The sequence below is a fragment of the Pseudopodoces humilis genome, chromosome 16 (genome assembly GCF_049639895.1).
Source record: "Pseudopodoces humilis isolate 2021_Gansu_Grassland_sample_001 chromosome 16, ASM4963989v1, whole genome shotgun sequence".
Classification (NCBI taxonomy): Eukaryota; Metazoa; Chordata; class Aves; order Passeriformes; family Paridae; genus Pseudopodoces; species Pseudopodoces humilis.
Genome location: NC_142215.1, coordinates 13,770,526 through 13,785,469, shown reverse-complemented (window position 1 = coordinate 13,785,469; position 14,944 = coordinate 13,770,526). Strand labels below are relative to the sequence as shown.

At 41.3% G+C, this 14,944-nt stretch overlaps 1 protein-coding gene across 1 annotated transcript in view; it reads left to right on the top strand.

Annotated features, from left to right (window-relative positions):
• The first annotated feature begins 11,068 nt into the window (after window positions 1-11,068).
• ALDH1A2 (aldehyde dehydrogenase 1 family member A2) overlaps window positions 11,069-14,944 on the top strand; it is a 54,701-nt gene continuing 50,825 nt past the window's right edge. The window contains exon 1 of the mRNA XM_005521466.3: window positions 11,069-11,289. Within this exon, the coding sequence (XP_005521523.1) occupies window positions 11,173-11,289 (117 nt within the window). The 5' untranslated portion in view covers window positions 11,069-11,172. The remainder of the gene's footprint in view (window positions 11,290-14,944) is intronic.

The following is a 14,944-nucleotide window of genomic DNA, read 5'->3' as shown; positions in this document are numbered from 1 at the left end:
TATTTATACTGGTTAGATAATACCAGCAAGTTCACAATCAGATTTCTTTTTTTCTTACAGAATGGTTAATCATTACCTTTCCTATGTTATTTTTGGTTTTATTTGTTTTTTGTTTAATCCTGGTAAGAATGAATAAAATGTTGTTTCTATCATCCTACTCAGAAAGGCAAAAAGATAAACCACAAAGTAAGGAATCAAAATATAGTTGCAAATTTCTCTCTGACCTAGATTGGGATTTAAACCATGCTACTATTGGCTGTCAAAGAATTTTTCAAGGGGAGGTTGTAGAGAGAGTGAATGCTTGGGAGAATGCTGTGCTGTACCCTGCACACAAAAGCCCTTAACTTCTGAGACATTTCAGTGGCTAATGATGAATCTTACCTTGGTGGTGTGTGTTGAATTTGCATATTCACTCACAATACTCTTTTTGGACTAAATGCCTTGCTCTCCAGTGAAGTTCCCTTTTTACAAGAGAGCAGTGAGGCAGAATAAATTAGGAACTTTTAATGGAATCTGCTTCAGTCCAGTGGCTCCCTACAAGGCAGAACAGGGAAGTGAAGCACTGAGTCACTATATATTTATATATATAGCTATTTTATATTATATATTTAGTATATGTTTAGCTTAAAAGTGCATGGGTGCTATAATATGGAGCATTATAATATTATTTTCCATTGTCTCAAGGCTTGAAGTTGCCAAAAATCTCAAAGAACTGTGCCTCCTAGAGAAACATTACACTTTTATTTGTTCAGCATTTTGAACAGTTTTATCAGATGTGATATGGACTTGACACTATCTGATTGATTTACAAGTATTTTCTGCCTGTTGACTTTAACACCAGAACCTCACCCCAGTTCTGGTAGATTATTTTGGCATGTATTGTAGCTGCTCAGTGCAGCTGAGGCTTGTATCTGTCCTAAGCAGGGCAGAGCCTTACAGAGTTAGGGAAACATGCCACTTCTGTTATCTCATCAGTGTTCTTCCTAGCCTCCAGCTAGGACCTGATGTGTGTTCCCTGCAGCAGTAGTCACCTTACACCACCAGCTTCATCCCTTAACCACCCAGTTCCACACCCCCCTACACAATTTTAAACCTTAACTGCTTTTCTGTGTCCTTTTACTCACCTTTCTCTGCCTCTGCATCCAAGCACCACTGTGCCCTTAGGTGGCTGTGAAAACGCTGCTCTGTGGAGCACCAGGGAGCTGATGGAGCAGCAGACGGCAGCATCTGTGCAGAGAGGCGGTGACACTGCTGCAGGACAGCTCCGGGTCCTGCTCTACAGGTCCTGCCTGTGCCACAGACAGCTGGGCTTGCCTCTGGGGAGCCCCTGAAAATAACCTGTGTATGGCAGCTTGAAAACCTTTACCCCACACCACTGAGAAACAAACACATATTCAGGACCTTAATTATCACAGCGTGCTAGAGTACATGTTTGTTATGTTTGTGAGAAAAGTCTTTCAGAGTAATGTATACATTAGAACTGAGGGAGGGTGCTTTAGAGGACATTGATTACAGCAGGAATGAGATAAAACACTTCCTCTCTTTCAGAAAAATGATAAAGAAATATTTTTATGAAAGCAATTTTTAGTTGTTTGTCCATAGTGATTCTTTCTCTTATGCAGATGCAAGTCGTGCTCACGAAGTAGTATGTACCTCTTAGTTTGGTCTCATAGCAGGTATAAAGACATTAATGCTATTTATCAGCTAATGTTGGGGTAATAATATGTCAGAGGCAGAAATTTGTACTTATTTGTTCAGATCACATTGAGTTCCTTATATGAATTTTCTGTCTTTGCAGGGTGGAGAACTGGCACAAATACATCTATTTCACATTTGCTTTTATCAGATTTTCTTCAATACTTCATAAAAATCATATGATTTAACTCCATTAATAAGAACTGTGATACTAAGTTAGACCAAAGGTTGTCCTCAGCTCCATAATGAGATTCAAGCAGGTGCTCTAAGAAAGTACTGAAGAACAGAGTACACAGGGGATGACTGCTCCCTTAGTAAATTCTTCCAGCTTTTGACATGTGTCAATTTAAAGGCATTGCCACACATTTCAAAGAGAAAAGGAGGCAGCTCAGAACATTTGTATTTAGTTTCTCCTTTTCTATATTTAGAGATTCTAAGACATTTACCAAATCTAACAAATATATGTTGCATTTTAAGAGAGACAAGTCAAGTATAAAGATAAACACCAGGAAGGCTTTGACTTTAATTGCTATCTATTTGATTAATGCTGTTTTGCTGCCTTTTAGTTGTATGCAATGGAACACCTGGTTGAAAAAGGGAAAGAAAATGCAGTGTTGTTACTGTTTTCTACTGCTCCCTCACCTGGGCCCTGCTCCCAGAATCAGAATGATAAGGATGGCAGTGCCACCCATAAATATTGAAACTGCGTCATCTGAGGGAAGAAAATGAAGACATCTTCCAAAAATGGAAGTTATGTAAGTAAGGAGCATACATATTAAATGTAGAACCACAAGAAAGCTCACCAAAAAGATTTTAAGGTTTTGCCAAGCATGTGAAAGGAACAGTCTAAATGTTTTCAAATTCCATAAGCAGAGGAGTCCTGTGAGACTGTAAGCTATGGAGGATGGAATCACAGAAGAAGCATTCAACATGGTTATATCCACAGCTAAAAGAATTATCTGCCTTGCTAGATTTGGTGGGCTGATTGTGAGCAACTGTTCTCAAATAAATTGTCATCAGGAAACACTTCAAGAGAAATTGATAAATTAACCAGTAACTAATTGCTGAAGCCATGCAATATTTCCACCAAGGGATTAAAATGCTCAGCTTCTTAAGTGCTAGTGCCAGTGGGTTGGTTTTTCGCTGATCCTGATCCCAATGTCAGCAAAACAGAACATAGGAAATATACCAGTGATCTGCTGGTGCTTCAACCGAGTCCTTCAGAGGTGATCATAGGAACTACAAAACTGTCAGTGCCACTCCTGTGCCAGGAAAACTAGATGAATTGCTGTAAAAAGTAAAATCAATAGACACACAGATGAAGCTGATGCTCTGTAGAAGCATCAAATGGATTCTGTTAAGGGAGGTTATGCCTCATGAATTTACTGGCATCCTCTAAAGACATCAAAAAGCAAATTGATATTATTTTCATGCCTGAATGTGGGATCACTGTAACCTTAGATTGCAAGATTAAGATTCTTGGGACCCTTACCCCCAAAGCAGCCTGGACTGAACTATTTCTTCTCTTCACCTGGATTCAAGCAGAGCAGGAATTCACATAATGTATATAACCTAACCATTTTTATAGTAATCTTCACTCCTATAGAAATAGCAAAGTAGAGAATAATGCACATAGCTCCCACAGTTTAAATCCCATGGGTAACAATATATAGTGTACTGAATTTTTAATAGCACATTATTCAGAGTATCACATAAATGGTTATTACTGATGTAATAAAACCTAAACCAACACAGCTGGAGAGACCAAGATTGTAAATACACCATATATTTTTTGTATTGTAATAATATGGGCCAAATCATTTTAAAGTCTGCTGATTTTAGTTGAATTAGACTAACTCTGAATGTGTACCTCTAATTCAGGTCCCTGGTCGATTGCCTTTGCTGAATTTATATCTCAATTTTTGTACAGAAACGACTGCATGGTACATAAGGGGCATTCTCTGTTTTACAGATTGGTTCTCCTGATGAGGAAGTCAAAGAAAAAATTCAGGTAAGGAAGATCTGAACACACTGTAACTCAGCATTCTAAGTGTTTTAGTGCATAAACCCTCTATTTCTTTAGTTCTTGTATTTTCTGATCATCCCTCTGTCTCTGCTGTAGTCCCTGGTGAAAAAGTGCTCAAGGTGAGAAATATTTGCAATGTGCAGCACAGGTTTAAGCCCTCCTTGGAGGAGGGGCAGGGCACACAAGGGGACCCCTTGAGAATTTGTTCTTTCTGCTCTGTGATCTCAGTGTCCAGATAAAACATTTCTATCCTCATCATGAATATGAGATCAAACCCTCACTACATGTGTGTACTTCAGGCTTTTTGCTCATAATCTTTAAAGACTGACATATATATGTCTGCTGCTGCTGACACTGATTTCAGGGAGAACTAAACTGGACTTTCCTAAAGCAGAACCCAGGATTTTGCTTTGTTCTTGACTGGCTGGGCACACCATTAAGGCCTCAGCACATAACTGATGTTACTACACCCATATGTTATATATAGTTATATAAGTGATGATAGTGAATTTCACAGCTTGTTGTATGTGTAACACAGGCCCTGCCTGAGAGTTTCTGAGCCAGTTTAATCTCTCAAGAGCCGTGCTGGCACAGAGGGGCACAGATAACATTCCACAGCAGAGGGCCCCGTGACAGGGCTGTCAGTGCTGGCACCACATGGAAGTGTCAGGGCAATGCTGGACAGATGCTTACATGCACTCCTGTTATCAGCTGCTCTGGGCTGTGCTGCCTTCCTAGCTCTGGGAGGAGCTTAGCTGGTAGGTTATGGTATGGACAAGTCTTTCTCAATGCATCCAGAGAAAGACTGTATAAAAATTTTGCTTTTAAGGCCTAGATCAATTAGTACAATCAATTTAGTACAGACAAATGCTTTGTTTTTTTTTTTTAATTCCTTGCTCTTTTTTCCTGCATATTCCCTTTTCTCAAATAGTTTTGCAATTAAAAATAAAAGACATCTTGCTAAATATATTAATGCAGCATGAAGAAAACCTTTAGGTATATCCAGTGGGATCTAAATCCTGTGTTTTCTTAACCTGAATGGGATACATTATGAACACCTCTCATCATTCTACAGGCCACAGGTTCCCTATAGCAGCCCTGAGACTTATTAAGGCTACTTGTAGGGTTGTGAAAAGGAGGACATCTGAGCCTACCTAACTGATAAAAGGAAAGCAACATGAAAGCCAAAGATAAAGACAAATTTGACTCTACTGACACACAAAAGCAAAGTTATGTGTTTGGCAAATAGATGGAGCAAACTAGGACAGTTGATTTGTGGTTCTAAAACCTAATTTCCACCGGGAAAATGTCAGTGTTTCCTGTACCTGACTCACCAATCTACCACTTTCACCTGTCTCCCACTCTACTTGGCCCTCCAAGGAAGCCATCCAGCCACAATCTGACCCTCTGTTGGAGCAGGATATTCTGTAAGAGCTGCTGCTCCCCGTGCTTTTTCCCCTCTCTCCCACAATGAGAGTATTTCTTTGTTTTGCCTCTGGGTTCCACTCATCCCTCATCCTTTAGCAGGTGAGTTGTTAGTCTGCCTGGTTTTCATTCTTTTAATTCACTTTCATTCAGAATCATTTGATTATTTAAATCCTCTGTCTTTCCAGATACAAGTTTTGCTTCTGGGATTCCTTCTATGTATTAAACATTTAGAACAAAGATGGTATATGTATCTCAGGCCCCTGTGTAAGAATATTAGATCATATAGATTGCCAGGCCCAATTCCTTTGAAACTCCACAATCAAGATATTTTAATAAAAAAAAGGTGTTCTGAGGTTCATAGCTGACCCTTCATAGGGTGTACTTGGGAGCAGACCCATCAGCAATTTTTTGTTACTTCTTCATGGTATCTATGTTCATTAAGGTAATGAAGCTATTAATTGAATATGTAAGTTCAAGTAATTAAATGCAAGACTTATTTCTTTAGTTTAAAGGGTAATAATAAAAAATTTAAACTTGCAAACTAGATCACACATTTAGTGATGATGAATGTGAGCTGGAAAGTGCAATATTCCAATATGAATTAGTTAATTGAATCCATTCATTAGGTGATACACATTAGCAGAAGGTCAATCCATTTGAGGCTAGATGTGTTTTACAAATAATAAATTTCAACAGGTAAATTGAAGAGAAATTCAAAACAGAAAGTTTTTAAAAATACATTTAAATTCAGAATAAAATCCCTACATGCAAGAGCACATTCCCTATAAGTTCACAGTTACCAGCACATGCTCTTTTCAGCACTGCTGAGGTCACTCCAGCCAGTGAGGGACAGGTAAACTGCTGGCTTAAACTAAAATGCTAATTTTTGAAACTGACCCTGTTATAAAGTGAGTCAAACATTGACCTTTTTCAAGCATTTTCTGCTTTATCACTCTCACTGAATTATTTGAAGCTTGCTTAAATCCCTACATTTGCATTTCAGTTTTGGACTAAATTTACCATAAATTTACCAGCAGTTGGTAAATTTACCAGCTGTATCCCTGTTGCTTGAACAAAGTATTCTGCCCTTTAGGGCTTTTCTTTTTGCAAATTTTGTAAATTTAACAAGTGTTAATTTGCCAGCATTTAGCAGTTCTACTGGGTATAAAATGGTCAATATCACAGGTAAGAAAGCTGATCTGTTTGACTCATTTTACTAAAAATTATCCATTTGACTAATTTTTAGTAAAAAAGGGGTTAAATCAAGTTTTCTTCATTAGACATTTGTGAATATTCAGTAATAAAATAGTTGTTCTTTAAATCAGCTTTTTTTTCTGGTGTTAAAGGTAATGTAGAACTAAGGAAAGTAAAAGGAGATTTTATTCTGTTTATTTATAACTTAAGATATATCCAGACTCAATTATTATTAAGATTTATAACATTAAAACAACCGATTCACTGAGAAACATGAAAAAATTCTGAAATAATATTTTAGAGGATCCTCACAGTATTGTGGGTGTTGCTTCACAGATCATGTTGCTTAGGTAGGTGTATAACAATGCCTTTTTAGTTTCTATGTATAATATAGCTTTGTCTGGAGCAAGGACTGCTCTCTTCCTGCACACAGCTCAAGGGCCATAATTCTTAAAGAGATTTCAACCAGTGAGCCTTTTGCAATGGTCAGGCATAGAGACATTTAGAGAATTGATTCAATTAACCTAGAGGAAAAAAGTGCTATAATGTGTGATTTATGTTTGCAGATAAATTAAAATACAAGTATCTCCTGAAGAGCATTTGCTGCCCTCATGGTTGGTAATGAAAATAGCAGGCAATTAAAATAGAACACCTGAGGTTGAAGCTTTAATGTACATATCAGAAAATGAAGTTCAGATTTCGTAAGTGGAAGTCTGAGCTGAGAAATAACTTAGGGGAAGTTTTTATTCGATCTCTACTTTTCTTCCAAAAGTAATTTATAAAGCACACAAGAAATAGGAAGAGACATTTACTGAAGCAGGAGGCAGAGGGTACAGAGGAGTGGGATCTCTCAATCAATACTGAATTTGTATGAGGAACCAGGAATATCCTTGTTAAATGGTAGTGGAACAGCTGAGAGAAAAAGTTATATATAAAAGAACTTATGGGTCATATTGAAATAATTTTGGGGTAGATTTTGCAGTTGAAAGGAATCATTGGAAGTGTCTGATAGAGTGATGTGACTCAGTTCCTTCCTGTGTGTGACAGTGCTTTCTGGAGCTCACTCAGGAGCATAAGAAATGTTCACAGATTAGAAGTAGCGAGAACGAAGAGCTCTTGCTTGGAGGTTTGTTGGAGTTGCTGTATCCATTGCCCATTTCAGTGGTGTATCCATATGTACTTTGGCACAGGTGATCTGCCCAAAAGATGTTTTGAGATACAAAGAGATTCACCTTATCCTCCAGTTTTATTAATTCCTTTAGACAACAGATACACTGTAGCACAGAGAAGCAAAACACCAGTACTCTGACTGAGAAACCCAGGAATACCTTAATTACATCTGTATTGTCTTCAGCATTGCAACTTTGTCTTTTGCACCCTGTCTGGCTACTGCAGGTTCTGCTCCCATCAGATGATGTTTGTATAAGCCAGTTCTATATCCTTATGTATAAATAACACCAGTGCTGGGGATGGGTAGAGAAATTGGGGCTTCTAAATGTAACAAAGGTATATCTTCCAATTATACATTCAGATTGCTTCAAATATAAAAAAAAAAGTCTCCAGGAATGAGTTTGATGATGGCTGTATACTAGCCTAAATTCTAACACTGAAGCAAGAAACAATCACTTGGTTGTTCTTCATTTTATTAACAACCATTTCATCACAAAGTGTGAAGACTTTGTCATTGCAATCTGAAACAGAACATATTTGTTTCCTGATTTGCTGTTTAAGTAAAAATATAATTAAAATGCATTCATGTGAGAGAAAATAGCCAGTCTAACTTAACTGACAGTTGATTTAGTTTTGCAAATTCGCAAAAAAAAAAAGCCCAAAAAAACAAACCAAAATCAAAAAACAAACCAGAAACTACAGCACTGCAGTAAGTGGTTTGCTGTTGTATGGAGGTGTTTAGGGACCATTGGACTGAACCCTGAGTATTGTTTTTATTTTCTTTTTTTGGATTGACTTTTTCTTTAACAAATTAATTAATTTCCTTCCATATTCATTGTTTTTACTGAGTTATTATCCCAATGTCCAAGGCAATCCCTTCCACAGTAAATTATACATTAAACATTCACTTGCATGATTTGAAGCCACAGCTTGATTTGCTGTCATAAAGTAGCCAGTGTGGTGCTGGAGCCTGGAAGCAGCTCCCCAGGCTGGGTCCGTCATTGTCCCCAGAATCTCTTCATTCCTCACTCTGCTTGGCAGAGCTGCTCCAGTCCTTGGTGAGAGCCCAGCCTGGCCTGGGCACCAAGGGCTGAGGCATCGGTGGTGGAAGAGGAACTCCAGTGAGTCCCTTGCTGTCCAGAAGAGCAACAGGCCATGTGTGCCATGTCTTCTGGGGAACCCTCTGAGGGTGGCTGCACACCAGGAGCCTGTGGAATGGCAAATGCAGTCCCAATCTCCATCTGGGAATGCCAACAAGCCCTTGGTCTAAAGGTCCCCAAGGGCTTTTGCAAACAAATTGCTTTTAGATGTAAGAGGAATGTGATTTGTACAGTAAGAAGTTGATGAAGGTCTTAAGCAGTTCCAGATTATGTGGGTTTGAGCTGCATCTCCACACACACATCCCTTCTCACCAAAATCTCCTGAATTTTATTGATCTAATAATGAAACTGTCATACAGTTTCCTCATTCCTGAAACTTGTTTAAATGCATTCTTTTTTCGAAGGAGCACATCCTCTCTCTGATTTATTTTAAAATGGCTTTTAGAAGGTGTCATCCTTGTGATGAAGTGTTAGGTCTGTGTTGCCAGTGTGCCATTAAAAATTGAATTTCTGACGTTTAAATGTCTCACTCATCCCAAGTGTCACAGTTTGACAGCTCTGCATGTCACATTACAGCAGAATATTATGAATCCATTTCCTCTGTCAGGTCAAAAAAAAAAAAAAAAAAAAAAAGACTGAAAATGAGAGAATGCAAAATCTGCAGTCCTCTTCATTAGTGAGACGGAAATTCACAGAAACAGGCATGTTAACCCCGAAATGACTTAATTGGTACTCTGTGCCTTGTGCTGCCTGTCTGTGCCCAAGCAATCTTTGTACCATGCTCCTGTACAAACACTAAGAGGATTCTGGAACAATCCTTTCAATTGTCTGTGAACATGTCAAACATGGAGTGAGGAATATAAGGGGCATCAACAAATAAATACTATAACAAAATCAAAACATGGCCAGATCTCATTGTTTATTCTCGACTATGTCAATGAAAAGGTCATGTGATGTATTTCTTGTTGCTTTGTTTTGCCAGCTTTAGACAGCGGTAACTTTGGTGTCCTTTCTTTGTTCATCTATCTGGTATGTGATAACTTCAAAACATGACATCTGATTGGGCTCAAACATTGGGAGTGTTTGCATCGGTAAGCAGAACTTCACTGATTTTGCCTAAAGTAATGAAAAGGGCCTGAGCTATCTATGTTTTCTGCCTAGGTTTGACCAGGGAGAGTGTAGGGCTTTGACGATAAATTTCTGATGCCTGTCAGCTCGTGGATCTGGCTCCATGTGGCCGCTGCCTACCCAGTAACCTGCCGTATGGCATTGCCCAGCCTCTTCTCTTGCACGACGTGGCCTCCCACTAAGAGAGCTCCCCCCAAAATAATAGCCGGCATCAGGTAGCTGTTGATTGAACAACTTATTCTGCCCTTTAAGCCGCTTCCTTTTGCGGAGAACTTTGAGGGAAAGCGCGGCCGCGGCAGGGCCGCCCGGGCCGTGAGGCGCCGCTCGGGCCGCGAGGCGCCGCTGGCCGCGCGCTCTGAGGCGGCGGCGCGGCCGGCAGGGGGCAGCAGGCGGCCGGCGATGGCGCTGTGGCAGGGGCAGGTGGGGCCCGCGCGGGGCCGCTCGGCACCGGGGCTCTGCGGGCCAGCAGCGCCGAGGGCCGGGGCGCGGTCGCTTCGGCGGCACCGCCGCCAAAGGAAAAAAGGGGCAGCCCGGGGAGCAGCGGCCGCGCTGCGGGCACGGCTGGCGAGGACGCTCGGGGAGCACCCGGGGGCGGGAGCGGGACAGGGCGGGCGCGCGGCCGCCAGGTGAGGCGCGGGGCCCCCGCCCGGCAGGGCGGGCAGCCCGGGACAGCGGCGGGCGGCGGTGGCGGGACGGGGAGCGGGCATCGACACGCTGCCGCTCAGGCTGCGCCCTGTCCGTGTCCTATCCGCGCCTCGGTCCGGCTCCCGCGAGGGGCCGCCCGCCCTGTCCCGTCGGGGCCGCGCTGCGAGGCGGCGCCGCCGGCGGGGCACCGTGCCCCGGTCACCCCAGCCCGACGGAGCTTCCCCAGTGCAGCCCCGTCTCTCCCCTTACGCCGCTACCCCCGCCGCGGCCACAGGCTGTGTCGAGCTGGGGCTGCCCGGGCTCCCCGCGGGATGCCCCGGGCGGGGCCGGAGCCGGGACTGGCCTCTCCCGGCCGCGGCGCCTCCCCGCCCGGAGAGCCGAGGGGGAGCACGATGGTCCCGGTGAGCCTGCTCCCCGCGGCCGCTCCCCGGTGCCGCTCCTCGGGCGGCGGGCAGCGAGCCGCGCCCGGGAGCTCCGTGCTCCCACGGGGTGCCGGGAATCCCCGGGACGGGACGGACGCGGGGCCGGGGGGCCCGGGGAGGCTGCGCCTCAGTGAGCGGGGCTGTGCCGCTCTCGCCCTAGGTAGGATGGACCTGCCCCCCTGCCTCTGCCCCCATGTCCAATAAGAAGAGACCCGGCTTGACACCTGCCTATATACAGAGGAGGAGAGCAACATCTTCAGCGCTGGGCTTTGGAGGGGGGGGGGACCAACCCAAAACACAACACAGCATCAGGGCAGAGCGGGGGGTTCGGTGGTATTATAAACCACCCCCCCCTCCCAAGACTATGACTTCCAGTAAAATTGAGATGCCAGGGGAGGTGAAGGCAGATCCTGCAGCTCTGATGGCATCTCTGCATCTGCTCCCTTCTCCCACTCTCAACCTTGAAATCAAATACACCAAGGTAAGTTGTGTTCGTTTGTTCTGGCAGAGAAATTCATGGTTTTCTCTCCAAAGGAGGGATTTTGCTTAAATTCAGTTTCATTATGCCCTACCCAACATGAGTGTAGAGATAAAAAAAAAACAAAAAAACAAAAACAATGGCTAAAAGACTGCCTTGAATCTGCAATAAAAGTAAAGGATTTTTGTAATCGTCTGAAAAACCACAGGATAATAGAAAGCAAATTGGATCTGCTGGGACTGGCTTTGCCACTTCTCTTTAAATGTACTGTTTTCTACAGAGCTGTTGGGGTTTATTTTCAGTGCAAAATCTGTAGTTCTCGGGTATCTTTTGGTTGCTTTTGATGTACTTCAGAGGACATTACTATACATACCTGTGTATCTCAATCAGAAAATAAAAACGTTTTCTTACTTGAATTACCCTGAGTGCCCAAGGGACTCTTTTACATTTCCTGGAGGACTCTTAATACTACCAGGTTGTTACAGCACTGGAACAGGTCTCTACAAACTTCCGTGATTCTTGAATACACCCTTGAATAATATTGCGAGAGGGCATGTTTTTCCTACAAACCTTTAAGAGTGATTTTCATAAAGAGAGGGTTAAGAACAAACCCACTGGGTCAATGTAGAAAAATCTGCTGGTTTTCTGTGGTGTCTTATGAGACTAAATTGATTTTGTTGATTAAAATGGGCTTTAAGAACAGTCATTTGTTTTTAAATGCATTTTGCATTTTAAAATTCGTTTATATATTTTTAATCTTTGAATCTTCAGTACCTTTAAAGAATGTTTTCATTTCTGTTGGAGAGGTTTCAGATCTACTGTATAAACAGATTACAATGTGTCAGACTTTGTTTTAATTACCAAGTAACTTAATAAGAAAATAAGCACATCAGCACGGGAAAAAGGTGATAACATTTTTATCTACTGGAAATACAACTTCAGGAGCTTTAATGCTGATAGGAGACTGATTTTGGCTGATGTAGCGTAATTTTTTTCCTCCATATCATCACTTTAAAAGCTTTTCATCTTTTTTTTTAGTGGGTGCCAAAACTAATTTGTCTTCTAATTTGTTACAGTAATTCCTTGTTCTAGAAGAATGTTTCAGAGGAAAGTCAACGACTTTAAATTTCATTACATTTTAATACAAACTGGAGTATGCAAATCTAAAAATGCATCTGGTTTCTTGCTCATAATTTATTTTTAAATAGTTAAATAAGTGAGGAATTCAGTTATTGGATGCTGTGTAGTGCTACACCTCGGGAGTAATCATACTGTGCAGAGTATTTGGCATGAATTTTGTTCATTGCTGGTTTCAGTGTAAACTATGCTCCAGGAGGGTTTGGTGGAAATACTTGAGAGTAGTATCACAGCCAGTTTGCATCATAAATGTACTTGCATTTCTCTGTTCTAAAACTGGAGAATTGTTTCTAGAGATCTTTGAAAAATACAGCAGTCATCAGCAATCATAGCTTTCTTTCTGTGAGAATATACAGTGACCTTTAATAGATTAATACATAGTGCCATCATCTCAGATCTACAGTGTTACACATTTTATACTAATGGAACAATTAAAAGAAAGTTATTTCAATATTAAGCCAAAAACAATGGCAATGTGTTTCTTCTAAGCTTGGGTTTGAGATATCAGGTAACTCTTGGTTGCTTTTCAGAAAATTTTGGTTTAGGACAGGTATCAGATGTTTCACTTGGCATATCCTCTGTCTCTGTTTTTCTGTCTGTCTCGCTCTTTCCTCCTTTTTCTCTTTCTCTGCAGGAAATTCAAGTGATTTATAGATAATTGGAGTCTTCAGCTTGGAGTTTTGTCTTGGGCAGGACTTTTATCCAGGATCCACTTTCCCACCTATTACAAAGAAAAACAATCAAAAATGAAATAATGGATTGTAACTTGATTCTTTCTTTTGGGGTAGTGGTCACTTCATGTCCTAAATGACAAACAACTTCCATAAACAATAAATAACATTAGACTAAAGCACTTTGGCAAAGAAAAAAAGAAAACAACAACCCCAGACCTTGTAAAATCAGACATCTGTGAGCATTCCTAACAATCTCTCTCCTGCTTGTTAGCTGGGAATTTTAAATACACAACCAGGACACAGAATTCTTGAACTCTTTATTACAGGTGTCTATAAATGTAGAAACTTAACCATTTGGGAGTTAATTCTTTATGAAGAATAGAAGTATCTATGAACACTTAAACTTAGTGAGAAAAATTTAAATATATTTTGCCAATTAAATTCTATTTCTATAATTATAAAGTTGGCAAACAGACCGGCTCGTTAGGGTATGACATGTTAAAATTCCAGAATTACCTAAATGAGTTTTGTTACAGATTTGTAATATGTACTGGGAAAAAGGAAATTATTCATTAATCTTTTAATAACTGCAGTACCCTTGAGGTTGCTATGAAAGCTCCTTCCAACTACATAGATGAAACAAATATCACCTGCGTAATTCTCATTTATTTGATTATTTAGCAAAATTATTGAAACTTGTGAAATATTACTCTGGTAAGTTTATTGAATAAGCAGAAAACTGTATGTGAAGTCCTTCTGACCTGTACACCTGACAGAGCACCCAGAGGCAATGTAGGTTTGGATAGGTCAGAAAAAATATGATTTAGTGATGAAAATTAACTGATGCCATCGTTTTATGTAAGATGTACAGCAGTAGCTATTGGGACTTCAGTACTGTAAGTCAGCCTATGCTGCTTTAAAAAAACAGTCATTAGAAATATTTTTCCCAGTTTTTTAATACCTTGGCACGGTCTGTGAAAAATAAAGTGTTGCCGATGTGTGTAATAAGAACTGGTGAGCAGGATGTGAACCAGACATGCAGGTGAGTGTTCAAGCACACAGGGTTAAGTTTTGTGTGGCTGGCAAATACTTGAAATGCTACATTCAGGATTATCTCTCTTTTCACTGTGCTGACTCCTTAACTCTTTACTTTTTAACATTAGCATTTGGGGAGAGTTTGCATCTACAGAAAAGGGCATCTTGGCATGGAATTAGGTTGTTCCACAGCCCTGCGGCACAGTGAGCCCTCCTCAGGCTTGTCAGGAGCGTGCTGTGCTCCATATGTAAGGGGGCACATAGGTAGGAAGGGGATCCAGCCCTCCCCCTGGGAATAAGTCACGCTTCTACAAAAGTCAGCTTTGTGTCAGAAACTCTCCCAGAATGGGCTGTTCCAGAAATATCAGATGTGTGAGAGAAGCAGTAGCATGATGTCCGCTAAGGACATGTCATTAACATGTTTAGTATAGGGAGCACAGCCCAGAGAACCTGACAGCTTCTGAGGGTGGTCAGAGGGTTTGCACTGTTCAACTGATGCCTTTCCTAAGCTTTTATGAAACTCCATTTTTCCTCCTGAGTCTGTCTCCTAAGTATCTGACAGTAGGTATGGAATCAGCCCTGTGGATTGAGCCCTTTGCAACATTTCCCTCCTGCTGTCTCCATTTGAGGAGCTAAAGGTGTTTCTGCAGGATGTGTCTGTCCTTCCTTTGTTATGGCATAATCACATCTGCTTTACAAAATATTTTCTTCGTGGTCTTAATAGGTCATGTTGTCTCTTTTAAGGACAGCCTGGGGGTGAGGGCTCCATGGCTCTGTCCTGTCACAGCTGTGTCACTACATCAGGTAGCTGA